We start from the raw sequence: 14,145 nt of genomic DNA, 5'->3' as shown, positions 1-14,145 counted from the left end.
TCACTCCAATTCAGCTTACGTTCCAGCTTAGCGACTCTCTCATGTAATGCATCATTCTCCCCTTTTAGACTATTTATTGTCGCCAAAAAGTGAGTGTTAATTGTTTTGACGTTAATGATCTCTTTGTACAAGAGTTATTACATTATCACTCTCCACGCTATTTACTGCACTTTCGTTTTCCGAGTTTTTGCTGCTAGACATGTTATCAGCATTGCTCTGCACGGTGTTATGTTGTTGTTGTTGCAGATCATTTGGAAAACCGGTTGTGCCTGGTGTGTTTGGCTTACTATTTTTCTGCAGGTTGACATTTGTGGGTTTAAATTGTTGTTGTAAAAGCTGAGTTGGCGGCAAAGCATCTCGGTGTAAAGAGCTTCGGCGCGCAGATGAGCACGAACCGCACCGATACTTAGCATTCGAAGCTTTCATATATTCGATCTCCGCTGTAGTTATTTTGACACAATTGTATTCTACACAAACAACTTTAGTTGGATCAAAGCGATCAACCTTATCCTTACATAGTACACAGTTCATGATTCTGTATTTTAAGTTATTGGCGGCAACTATGTATTTAACAGATTTATTAATAATTTAGATATTTATTGTCCCTTTTTTTATTTTGTTGTTTGCACTCTTATTGGTTTTTTATTATTTTTCGGCCTATTATTAATTATTAAACGTGAAAACTCAGCGCGCACCCCACACAGCACAAGCAAACACGTCCGTACTCGGCAACAACTTTCAGAACGCTGACCATGTTTTAAGCTATTGGTAAGCGAGAAGACATATAGTCTTACTACAGCTTAGTTCCGAATACCCCAAAGTTAATAATCATTTGAATTCAGCACTGAAAAAGGAATCTTCTCGAAATTCGTTCATACCCAATTCCCTATGCGGTCTGTTCTCTAAGCATATAAGCTTGAAGATCAGCATACATACGTACAATACATACATAGACGGCTTAAGAAAACTAACCTCGAATAAAAAAAAAACTTACAGTATGATAAGCTGGTCAAGTGGCCTAGCTTTAACTTAGCCTTAAGCCTAAACACTTGATATTCCGGCTATCATTTTCCTTATGAAAAAAAATATTTAATACAATCGGACAGACGAGAGGACATATTCCAAGAGGGAATTTATCTGAGGCACCAAGCGTCTACGGCTATCTAAACATACCGTGCATGCCTGTGCCCCACACGTTTGGGCGCCATTTTATCTGTTATGAACCCCTCGACGTTAACACCTTCTTCCTCATTTGGGAGTGCCCTTCTACTACCCACAACTATGTTATTAATCCCGGAGCTTCAGCAGCGTGAGCTCCCAAACACAGCTGTGAGTAAGGCACACCCTCGTCAACAAGATAAATTATTCTTGCACACATTACTACAATCCTAAAACTTACACTTTCACTGGTACTTTCCCTCATCTCTTAATCCACCCCCAGATAACACCTTACCTTCGCAGCGGACGGCTGCCCTATGCCCTCCCTTCCATGGCTTTCAGCTGGTGATGAAGCCCCATTAGTTACCACACACATTTCCTCAGGAATCAGACCATCATTCTCCAAATTAAATTTCCATAGTTAATTTTATTCAGTACAATTCACATTTGCACTTATTGTATTAGTTGCTTACACTTAGGTATTTAAGGATAGACTAACACGTATTTATCTTTCTATATCTATGATTCAATATTCATTTATAACATATATTAACTTAGGTAGTAAGCGTTAAATTTATGTCAAGTATGACTAACTATTTTGTTTGGGGGTAATCTAAATGGAACTGCTGCCCTACCTCAATATGTGTACATACATAGTGCTTACATGGTTTCTTCGTTTAGTTAGATAGATAGATAATTAATTGAGGATCGCACTGCGACCATTGGTCTATTGTGCCCTCATCTGCTTCACAACACCTCATCCAAGCCGACATCTCTGATGAACCCTAGCAGTTCACCTGGCTTGAGGGATTTGATGTGAGAATGTTCTGGCCATGGTGAGCCCATAAACTTAGCCCTACGTCTTGAGATTGCATCACACTCCAGGAGGATATGGTCGTCTCCGCTGATCGATCACAAAATCGGCATGTGTTGTTCGATATTATACCCAGCTTTTGCATGTGGCTGTTCAGTCTACAGTGTCCTGTAAGAATAGCTGTTAGGATTCTTAGGTTATATTTCGAGAGGCCTATAAATGCCCTGTATCGAGTTGTGCGGTAACCCCCTAACAGTAGCTTAGATTGTCTCAGGCCTGGCATATTACGCCAGTGTTCTTCCCTCTTTTCCCTTTCTTCTACTAATAGATGCCCCCTCATTTCCTGCGGGCCTACTGGCAGGAACGGCTCAGGACCAATAGGTCGTATCGTTGCTGCCTCTCTGGCCAGGCTGTCCGCCTGCTCATTACCCTCGACTCCCCTGTGGCCAGGAACCCAAACCAACAGTAGTTTGTTGTGTGCTCCTAGTTGATTCAGCTTTTCCACGCACTCAAGGACTAGTGCTGCTTTTATTTCAAATGCCGAGATGACCTTGAGGGCGGCCTGACTGTCACTGAGTATGGCAATTTTCTCATTGGAGTATTTTCGCTGAAGGTTCAGGTCCGCGCACTGGCTTATGGTGAATACCTCCGCTTGAAAAATGCTCGGGTATGTTCCCAGGGGTATTGATATCTTGGCTCTGGGTCCAACGACTCCAGATCCAATCCCCTCTGGGGTCTTCGAGCCATCGGTATACCATACTATACTGTTTAGCTGCTGAATGAGTTCAATTCTGTTTTCCTCCAACATACCCTTGTCTCCCAGTTCTACTTTATATCTTTTCTCATATACTATCTGCCTGAGGATATCATCCCTCGGGAGTTGAGATTGGGATCTTCTCACTCAATTCCTCCATGTTCCGGGACGATATGACTTTACCTTTGCCCGAGCCCTCGACGATATTGAGGGCTCGCTTGGCACCCAAATAAATTGCGGTTTAAATCAATACCACCACCATAGAACAGTACTCGTAGCGCTAGACCTATCAAAAGCTTTTGATACGGTCAACCATGGCTCGTTACTGCAAGACCTGGAAGTGTCTACCCTTCCCCCATGTCTTAAAAGGTGGACCGCAAATTATCTGGGTGGTCGGCAGGCATCGGTGCAATTTAGAAACGAAAAATCAAAGCCAAGGAGAATTAAATAAGGGGTGCCACAGGGTGGTGTCCTATCCCCACTTTTGTTTAATTTCTACATATCTAAGCTACCTTCACCACCGAGGGAGTCACAATCGTTTCCTACGCCGATGACTGCACAGTAATGGCCACAGGCCCAGGCCCACAGATCGATGAGCTATGCAATAAAATAAACGGCTACCTCCCTGATCTCTCCAGTTTTTTCGCCTCGCGAAACCTGGCATTATCACCGACTAAATCTTCCGCGATCTTATTTACAACATGGACGTCCCAAATGTCGACCATTTTGAACATCCACGTCGATGGCTCTACGCTACCGACTGTCCTACACCCCAAAATCTTGGGTGTGACGTTTGATCAGGATCTACATTTTGGTGAGCACGTAGCCGCAATTGTTCCGAGAATTCAGAGCCGTAACAAAATCCTCAAATCCCTTGCTGGCAGTACCTGGGGAAAAGATAAAGAAACGCTCATGACTACATACAAAGCAATTAGCCAGCCGATTACGTGCTACGCGTCACCCATATTGTCGCCAAGCCTAAAAATTACCCACTGGAAGAAGCTACAGGCCTACCAAAATACTGCTCTCAGAATTGCCACGGGCTGTCTTCTTATGTCCCCAGAACACCATCTGCATAATGAGGCGAGAATACTCCCCATCAGGGAAAGAAACGAGATGCTGACCAAACAGTTCCTGTTGAATACCCAGAACCCTGGCTGGGGTTAGATAGAGGATAGCTTCCAGCGCTGTTGTGGGGCATGTGCGCATAGCTCCCGTGATGCACACACATGCCAGTCGCTGAAGTTTTGACAGTGCTTGCCTCGTCGTCGCCCGAGTTGTTCTCGATGCCCAGGCTATTGAGCCATATGTTATCATAGGTTTTACTATCATGGTATACTTCCATCTTAGCACGTGTGGGCTACAGCCCCATGATTTGCCTCCTAGACGTTTGCATACCATGATGGACCTCGTGGCCCTAGTGTCTTCATGGAGTCGAAGTGTTGTTTCCATAAGAGCTTGGTCTCAAAAATGATCCCCAAGTATTTCACTGCGGTTCCATATTCTAGTGCCACGCCATCTATTGTTATTGCTCTCAGGTCTGGTAGGACCCTTCTTCTGGTGAAGGGGATGATGGTTGTCTTAGATGGGTTGATGTTAAGCCCCACATTGGCGCACCATTCCCCTGTAATGTTACAAGTTCTTTGTATTATGTCACAGAGCGTGCTCTCGAATTTAAATAAATAAATGAATGTAAGGCGCGATAACCTCCGAAGAGATCTAAGGCCGAGCTTCTCTTCCAATTTGCGTCGTGCTCCTCTTGATTTTCCCTACAAATTGGCCGGACGGGAGCTACATGTTTTATGCCGACTCCGAACGGCATCTGCAAGGCAGATGAGTTTTCACTGAGAGCTTTTCATGGCAGAAATACACCCGGAGCGTTTGCCAAACGCTGACGAGGGGCGACCCCGCTTAGAAAAGTCGTCTTCTAATTTAAAAACCTTATTTCTAAAATTTTGATGTTGCTTTGCCCGGGGTGCGAACCCAGGGCATACGGTGTGGTAGGCGGAGCGCGCTACCATCACACCACGGTGGCCGCCATCGAATTTACCCCTTGCAATTATGACGATGTCGTCAGCATATCCTTAGCATCTTATGCCACTGTCTGATAGCTTTTGCAGGAGTTCATCCACTGCTAGGCTCCACAGCTCCCTGGGGCACCCTCTCGTGGTAATAACCTTAACTGCGCTGCTCCCTACTTGGGCTTCAGCGACTCTTGTACGGAGTAGATTGTCAATCCATCTCTGGATAGGCATCTGAACTCCTCTTCTCTGTAGTGCTATGTTTACGCTTTCGTGAGATGTGTTGTCAAAAGCACCCTCGATATCAAGGAAAGCGCAAAGCACTGTTTCCTCTGTTTCGAACGCCTTCTGTATTTCAGATGTTAACTGGTACAGAGCTGTGTTCGTGGACCTACCCGCTCTGTACGCATGCTGGCTATAATGTAGGGGCCAGCTCTTGAGGGCGTTCGACCTGATTTCTTGGTCTATTATCTTTTCCATTGCCTTCAAGACAAAGGAGGTTAGACTTATTGGTCTGAAGGACTTTGCTTGTGAATAGTCCTTTTTACCTACTTTTGGTATGAATACTACTTTGCTCTTCTCCACATCATGGATATATATCCCAGTACCAGGCTATCTCTCATGATCCTGGCGAGATGTGGGATGATCTGTGTCCCTTGCTGCATTAGCGCCGGGTAGATGCCATCCACCCCCGGAGATTTGTATTTCTCAAAAGATTCCACTGCCCATCTGACTCTGGCCTCACAACAGAGGGAGTAGGCTAGTTGCCAGTCTGGTGGGGTTGGTCTAACTCTGGGGAATACAGGTTCCGGGACTTGCGGGGAGGCCCCAGGAAAATGCGCTTGCAGCAAGGCCTTTGCTCGCTCTTCCACCGTTTCGGTATAGGTACCGTCTGGGAGCTTAATTGCTAGGTTAATCTGTCTCTGCTCTTTGGCTAGGGCCTTGTGGAGCCTTGCCGCTGCAGGTGTGCCGGAAATTTCCTCACAGAAATTCCTAAAACTTTCCCTTTTTGCTTTCCTTATCTCTTTATTGTACTTAGTTAGATTTTGGGTGTACTGCTTCCAGTTGCCGGTTCTCCTTGCATCGTTAAAGAGTTTCCTGACTTTCCTCCTTAGCAACGTCAGGTCATACGACCACCAGGGGGTTGCCTTCTTACCCTTAACCAAGGAGACACAGCAACTGGAGTTATAGGCATCTATCATTATTTGATTTGCCCTTTCCACCCTGCTCTCTAACTAGGTACAATTGGTACTTCAGCCTTTACTCTTAAGGCTATCTATGTTAGCTTCTATAATACTTTTGTAGCTGCCACAGTCTGTTTTCCTGGGATTTCTTCTAGGGTTGGTTTGCCCCGATATAGCGCCCAGCTCAAACCTTATGATTCTGTGGTCTGAAAGGGAGGGTTTATCTGAGACCCTCCACTTCGAGATCATATTCTCAGTTAGGTTGTTGCCGAGTGTTATATCAAGGACTTCTGCCCTAGCTCTCGTAACAAATGTCGGTTTACTCCCGACGTTGTATATACTTAAATCATTGCTGGCTATATATTCTAGCAAACACTCACCCCTTTGGTTGGTATCACTGCTGCCCCACTCCGTGTTGTAGGAGTTAGCATCGCTTCCTATGATTAGAGGAAGTTTAGCTCTTCTGCAGTGAGCTACCAGCTTCTGTACGTTATCTGGGGGGACCGTGTTGTCGTCCCCCGGGAAGTAGGCTGCGTATACCCAACAGGCATTTCTGTTACTTGTTTTGTGGAATAACTTTAAGCAAGTTTATAAAATAAGCGACGTCTAAACGCCTTCGATACTAAATACACTTTGGTTTTCTTCAATACTCTTTTTGTAAGCTTAATAACTATTTTTGTAAATCTATGAAAAACTTACTTTTACTTTACTTTGCTTGTTAGGTATAGGCATACAAGTTACTGCCGTGCACCGTCGATATCAAAATTAAACTTCAATAGTTACACTTATCAACTGAACTGCTGAACAACTGAACCTGACTTTATTATTGGCAATTTCTTTTTATACAATTTTTCTTATGCTACTTACTTAGCTAAGTTGCTACATACTTATAAATTTACTTATATAGTACAGGTGAATTCGCTTACAGCGCAATCATTTATTAACAATGTTGTTTCTCTTTACAAAAGTTGCTTGATAATCAAATGGATTTTAAATCGAATTGTTTTATTGCTTTTATTATATTCTTCGCTTACAGCGCAATAATTGATTAACAATGTTGTTGTTGTTTCTCTTTACAAAAGTTACTTGATAATCAAATGAATTTTAAATCGAATTGTTTTATTGCTTTTATTATATTCTTATAATTTTGCGTATGCAAGTAAAAGTAATTTAATTGGGCAACCAACGGGTTCACATTACGTCTGCACGGCTTCCGCTTAAATTTAGTGCAACGGAATGTGAAGCAGTTATTGTTGTTGTTTTATTAAAATATTGTTTACTGAATTTGGGTTGCGGTAACTGCTGTGTAGGCAATATGTGACGATTGTGCTAACTGTGCTAACTTACATATGTTCATGTATATATTTTAAAAGGGAAAGACCAAACCTCAGCCTTAGTAAATCTTTCAACAACACTTAACTATGCAAAAAAAAAGAAAGTAAATTATCATTCAAATGGAACTTACATTTTATGTCAACGATGCCGTGTCCAACGCAGCGTAGAAGGCCTCCCCCGCATCCGTAGTATTCGCGTTGATCTGTATTATCTGGTCTTTCTTTCAAATATAATTATTAGTGCCAACCCCTAGACAGTGCTTGTAGATGCGAATTGGTTTGATTACTAAACCATATGGAAAAGTGCTGATATAAATTCAAGCGTGCAAATATCAGCTTATATGTATGTATAAAATGTGGTAATTGAGGGAAGCCTAGCTCCTAGTCATTTTTATTTATAATTACTTCACAATTTTTCCTGTCTCCTACATTTCTGATTTACATTTTTCACATTTATGCATAATTTATTTTCAGGTTTTGTTGAATCTTCATTTCAACGAGTCACAATACAATATGTATTAGTCACCCTATATTATTAGAATCCTATCGAGGATTTCTATTTTTCACTTATAATGATCGAATCTTTGTCGGTATTAAATTATTGCATTTGGATTACATCGAAATATTCAAGCTAGACGACTCATGTTCTTTTTTTTTTTTTTTGTAATCCCTGGGACTTCTACTTTGTACATATAATTGCCGATATTTACGAATTACATACGAATATTTGGATTCGGCGCTTTTTATTTTACAATATAATGGTTCTTAAATTTGGAATGGAATGTTTATGGAATGTAATACATACTTTTTCGCTTGTTTTACTTACAAGTGCAATATAGTAGATTCATTCGCATTAGCTACCTTTAGGGTGTATAGAATATTGGTCCTAGTACAACTTGCGCAATGTAGTTGTATATGGATCCTTGAATGATTGTGCAATTTATGTGATTTTGAATGCGGACTCACGTTAGCAGCACACTCACGAGGGAAATAATCGAGCCAAGAATGAATGCGCTGGGCGGTTTTGCCGGAATCATTAAATGATGAGACAATTTATATGTTTCCTTGGACAAGTTCAACTTACAGCACCAAATAAAAAGCAAATGTTTGAGTAAAAGCAAATGTTTGACAGAAAGAAAGAAAAGCCCGAAAAAACCCGCCAACCAAGCTATCTTCTGTAAGATCCCAAAATCTATCTCTCTCTAATGAGCTGGTTGACTGTTACGGTGAGTTTGTGATTGTGAGTCTTCTAAAGGTGTTCAATAAGTATTGAACCAAACAGGGGTAGGCAAGTAAGCAAGACAAATATTTATATTCCTTGTGAGTTTGTAAGGAAATTGGACAGTGTGCAAAACGCACTGTACAACTGCAGTACTCAAAGAACAGTACCAAAAACTTGCGGAAGAGGAACGCACACTCCCCAGGGAAACGCGAGTCACTCTAGCTCAACTTCGATCTGGTTACTGTAACAGGCTAAACTCTTACTTATCCAGAATCAACCCCGACATACAAAATGTATGCCCTGCTTGGAATGTGTCCCCACATGACACCAACCATCTCTATAATTGTAGTCCCACATTACAATTATAGAGATGGTTGGTGTCTCTAACACCAATCTCCTTATGGTCGGCCCCTGTTGAAACAGCCAGTTGCTTTGGGCTCCCGTTAAAGGATTTCGATGACAAAGATGTGAGTGGTCGTGTCCATTGAATGGGGCGAAGCACTGTTAATACAACAACAACAACAAATTGAACTTCTAATCCTACTAATATACTCTTTATAGCAATATCTTTTTTAGGTGTTATATTAGTGAAAATTATAGTAAGCAGAATAGGTAGTTTTTGTGCCAGATAGTTTGTATCGCTTGAGCGAACGCGTCTTTTGATTTTTTTAGACTATTTGAGTGTTTTAATGCACCAAGCTTTTGATGTAGCTGTCGATGTGTCCGTCTTCAGATTTATGCGTCTTTTGACAACCGTCCCGATTTTTTTCACGTGGATTCCACCCACGGCTTTGAAGCTGCCCCACAGTGTTCCTTGTTGAACAAGCTAGCTGGACAAAAATATTTTCTCAGGTTTTCCGTTTCCTTTGGAGATATTTATTGTAATTATGTAAGTTATTTTTGCCTATGCTTTGTTTGTTGTTGCTTTTCTAACATTTTAGTTTGTTTACATATTAATGCTAACTTCTGTATATGATGAATTTCATATCAAAACTGATTGAACATGACCCACTATATTTTGATAAAATTTTGTTTTACCTATCCAGATACAACCTCATGTTTAGAAATTGAATTTTTGGAAAATTGTGGGCGTGATAAGGTATCGAATTTTTTGAAAAATTACCGTAATATGTACTTTTGTGCTGTGATAACTACGGAATGGCCCAACCGATTTCAAAGATCTTGATACCATTGGAAAGTTATTCAAATCGGCTTTCGAAAGCGAAAACTTTAAACTTGTAAAAAACTTCAAAGGTCAAGAGTTTAAAAAAACAATTTTATTATTTATTGTTTTTGTTTTATTTCAAAACGTTAACTAATCTGCAGCTGGGTATATAACATTCAGTTTCACCCAAGCTTAGACGTTCTTACATGTTTATTTTATTTTTGAATAGAAAATTTTATTTCAAAACCTTAACTTAGCGTAATAGTTAATAATCATCAGAGTCATCTGATGAATAGTCTACCGTATTATCGCCACTATTTTGTGGTATTGTGCTACAATATGATGACGATTCTGATCTCGATTCTTCTGTTCTAGGGCTGACAATTAGCTTTAGTACTTCTGTACATATTTTATCCGGCTTTTTTTTGGGAATTTCTCGAAGGCTATTGATCAAAGGATCGGATGTTATAATTAACATGGATAGTAAGTCTCTGTTCGTGGCAACACGAGAGCATTTGCGAGTATTGTATTCCCGAAATCTGCGGCAATCTTTGTTCCGTGCTTCCTGAGCCTCTTCGGAAAGCTGCCCAATTGGAAGCAATGCCGCTTTGATCACCTCTGTACTGTGAATCAGCATTTTATGTACAGTAGCTGGAATATTGTACCACGAATAGAGACTAAGATAATGTCTTCTGGTTTCAAGACAAAATTTATTGAATTCATCCAAGTTTATCTCGAATTCAGAAGATAATGTCTTCAAAATAACATCAAATTTTTTGATTATTTCAACATCCAAGCCTGTTATCTGAGCACTCACTTCAGCATTCTTAAAAAAGCGACGGGCTGTGTTTCCGTCATTTGAAGAGCCGAATCCTGGCTTTGCTTTATCTACAATGAGTCCCGTCTCTGTTTTAAATTTCAGCTTGATTTCGTCGGAACGAATAATGATGTTTGCTTTATCTTCGTCGCTTCTGAAACACTTCTGAGATGAAAGAGTTTCGGTTAATGCGTTACACACCTTTCCGTCTGTCATTGTAAGCAAAAGGTCGTGTTTCACAGAGATTTGAGAAGCGCCAAAGTTAATAAGTGTTGGAAGAAGAGCACTGATTTTGTCTAACACTTTATTTGTCTCCGCTAATGTTAATTCGTTCATTTCTTTAGCAAATATAAATTTTATTGGACGACAGTACAGAGTTGATGAAGGCCGAGGGTTTTGCCAAATGATTTTGGACCCATCAAATAACCTAAGGGGAACTAAAGAAAATACGAAAAGAAACTCGTCCGTGCTTTCGGTGTTCTCAAATCTCTGTTTGTATGTGCTGTGCCCAGAACTTCCATCACATCCCCATTTAGTCACAAGTGTGAACGATGAACTTGTTGGAAGCACACTGCTGATAACTTCATTCTGGGCTAGAACTAGACGTTCCACTATTTTATTTAGTAAAGCTTGAAAATTTATTTCAGAGCGAGTTTCCGTTATAGCAATGTGCTCATCTGCAGGATAGCAGGCCTGTTTGGACTTCAACAAACTATAATATGACGGAAACACATTATGTCCTGCCTTCGTTTCCCATTTCCTAGTTTGTTTGTTTGAATGCGTTGTTGACTTAGAATCTATATAAGCTAAAGCTTCGTCACTGGTTATCTGCCTAGGATTAATTGAATCACTAACTTTAGACATAACAATATTTTTTGGAGTCCCACCAATATCTCTAATTACATTTGCAATCTTTCTTTGCCGTGCCGAGCGCGCAGCAATTTTGGCAGCAGTTACTAATTCACTAACACTCCGAGATTCTACTAAATTCGCGACGCGACGTTTCTTCGTTTTAAACGACGATTTCTCGAAATCTTTTCGAGGTCTTCCTGCAGAAGTGACAGCAGCAGTTGATGTCGAAGGTTGTGGCACAAAAGTAGTCACAGTGAATTGTATGTCATTTTCATCCAGCCAAGCTTTATTATTCATTAAGAAACGCTCCTTCGATTTGCCCGAAGCCAACCATTTGTTACCAATCTTATTCCAAAAGTTGGATATCTTTAACTTTATTTCTTTTAGGCTGCTCTCAGTTATATCACCAAAGTGATATTTTGTAGACAAATAGTCATATATGTGCGACATTTTTTCCTTTTTCTTGTGTTTTAACCAATCCTCAAAAAATTCGACTCTTGAAATAGAGTAAACGAGGTGAATATTTGTATTTTTTGGTCTATCAAACTTATTTTTACCAAAAAAATACACTCAAAATTTTATTATTTTGAAAATAATTACTGAAGAATCATTCTAAAACGTTTAGACTTGAAAAATATATTAAACTTACCCTCAGAAATAATATCAATCACAAAAACTTTTACAATATTACTAATAAGTCACTAAAAACCCGTACAGAAGTGTCGATAAATTGCAACTTTTTTTTTTTTACATAAAATTACACCTGACCTCTAAAACACGTTAATTAAGCATTTGACAAGCAAATAAATCTCGGAATCCTGAGTTTGGGGGTGTTGTTGACGTTTTACGATAAAAATCTTTTGAAAATAATAAATTGTCCACCTAGCACGTTCTAATCGAAGCACTGTGTGTTCAGGGAAATTATTCAGTTTTTTGCAAATACCTTTGATATACGCAACATTTTTTTCTGATACGCGGTCCTGGGGGTCAATTCCCTAACTGTGAAAACTGAATAATGTATACTTCTGGTGAGCTGAAAGCGGACTGTGGATTAGTTGGTCCTAACCATAGGAGATTATCAAATAAATTTAAAGCCCTCCGTGAAATATCTAGGAGTAATCACTGACTCAAAACTAACTTTTAGGGAGCACTTCAGGGCGGTAGGAAAGTTTCTAGAGTTAGTGGAGCCCTAACGCGAATAATGCCTAACATCGGCGGCCCAAGCGAAGCTAACCGTCAGCTATTATCCAACGTAACCAGCTCTATAATATTATATGCAGCACCAGTATGGCACGAATCTAAAATGGTCCACCAAAAAGATATACTAGCAGCCTACCGCATTACTGCTATACGAATAGCATGTGCTTATCGGACGGTGTCCGACGAGACGATCCATGTTTTATCCAGGAAAATCCCAGAAGATCTACTCTCAGGTGAAATGGCCGATCTGTATGGCATTTGAATCAGCCGACCATCTGAAGATGCTAAGAAAAGCGCAAGGTCACGAACAATAGTTAAGTGGCAAGAACGGTGGGAAGATTCGAGAAAAGGGCACTGGACCTTCATGATAGTCCGGAATATAGCGGAATGGTACGAGCGAAAACACGGCGAACTAAATTACCACCTCACACAGATATTGAGCGGGCACGGCGGCTTCAAGGAATATCTACATAAGCGTGGGATAGATGAGGATCCTCTCTGTCCAAGCTGTCCCTCCGAATTGGAAAGCGCAGAACATGTTTCACTGCCCTCGTTTTCACGGCGAAAGACTGTCTGTAAACAGAGTTTATGGAGAGGAGCCTTCCATTAGGAATTTAGTTCCACGAATGTGCGGACAAATAGATTCTTGGATTGCTGTGAGCAAGATGGCCTTTATAGTAATAACTAAATTGATGCATGCTGAAAGGGAGCGCAGAGAAATGAGTAGTGGCGACTAAATCGCTTTTCCCCCCGTGACGTTATGCCTAACGGCGGTCCCACGGGGTGCGGACACATGAACAGAATCAGCCTGGTTTCATTGGGCCACTTGAGGGTAGTGCGCTACCCCAACGTCCAATAAAAAAGGGGATAATGTATACTTATTGAACTCATTTGCACACAAAATTTACACTTAAATTTTCATGCGATTCTGTAAATTATTGTACACATTGTTTTGCCGAATGAGCGCTGAATGTAAAAGTAATATTTCAGTGAGAAAATGTTTATCAAACGCCATGAAAAGAAAAAAGTTATTCTGCAACAGTACGTATGAGTTTTGAAAACTCACGAAGGTTTTATCAGTGAGTTTTCTTGTTTACAGTTTTGCTTTACAGAATCAGAATTTCAAAGTTTACACAATTTCATAGATAGTGCATAGGGCCCTTGGATATAAAACCGTCGGTAAGTCTAGTTAAGGGGTCGACTGCTAATACGCGTCAAAAAATATCGACCGAGGTGTCAAAAGACGTGTATTGACCCCGACAACAATAATCCGAAGGCGAAAAAGAAAAATTGTATCTGTGTCCGGAGATATTTGCAGTTGAATTTGGAGACTTTCATGTGGTTGTTGTAATTTTGTTGTAACCACAAAAAAATAGTGAACATAAGTGTTTTGCGCGGATATACAGCCCAATTCTGAACAAAAATACCGTGCGAGTTTTTTCCCTTCTCCCATTCCTCGTATCTCTACATATAATAAAATTGTAACAGGTTGATGTCTGTACATTGAAGATATTCAAGAAAAACTGAGAGGAGAGGTCGTTATTGGACCAACGGAACCCAAATCTACAATTTTTAGAATTTGTGTCTGTCTGTCTGTCTGTATGATTGTCCGGGCATCACGTAA

At 40.5% G+C, this 14,145-nt stretch overlaps 2 protein-coding genes across 4 annotated transcripts in view; both read right to left on the bottom strand.

The window, feature by feature from the left end:
* The window catches only part of Ns1 (Nucleostemin 1), a 607,795-nt gene that overhangs the window by 569,953 nt on the left and 23,697 nt on the right, over positions 1-14,145 (bottom strand). The gene's annotated exons all lie outside the window — the stretch shown is intronic.
* On the bottom strand, positions 1,064-13,060 carry LOC137237043 (uncharacterized). Its single transcript, XM_067760203.1, has 2 exons — positions 6,312-13,060; positions 1,064-2,140 (listed from the first exon to the last, which is right to left on the bottom strand). The coding sequence occupies exon 1, from the start codon at positions 11,769-11,771 to the stop codon at positions 9,918-9,920; it is 1,854 nt and encodes a 617-aa protein (XP_067616304.1). The 5' UTR covers positions 11,772-13,060; the 3' UTR covers positions 1,064-2,140; positions 6,312-9,917.

Source organism: Eurosta solidaginis, chromosome 1 (assembly GCF_040869045.1).
Source record: "Eurosta solidaginis isolate ZX-2024a chromosome 1, ASM4086904v1, whole genome shotgun sequence".
In the NCBI taxonomy this organism is placed as follows: domain Eukaryota; kingdom Metazoa; phylum Arthropoda; class Insecta; order Diptera; family Tephritidae; genus Eurosta; species Eurosta solidaginis.
Note: the sequence above shows the minus strand (reverse complement) of the source record. Positions and strands in the feature narration are given on the sequence as shown.

What these genes read in the sequence shown, in the direction of transcription:
- LOC137237043 (XM_067760203.1), bottom strand. Translation starts at nt 11,771, where the DNA reads ATGTCGCACATATATGACTATTTGTCTACAAAATATCACTTTGGTGAT.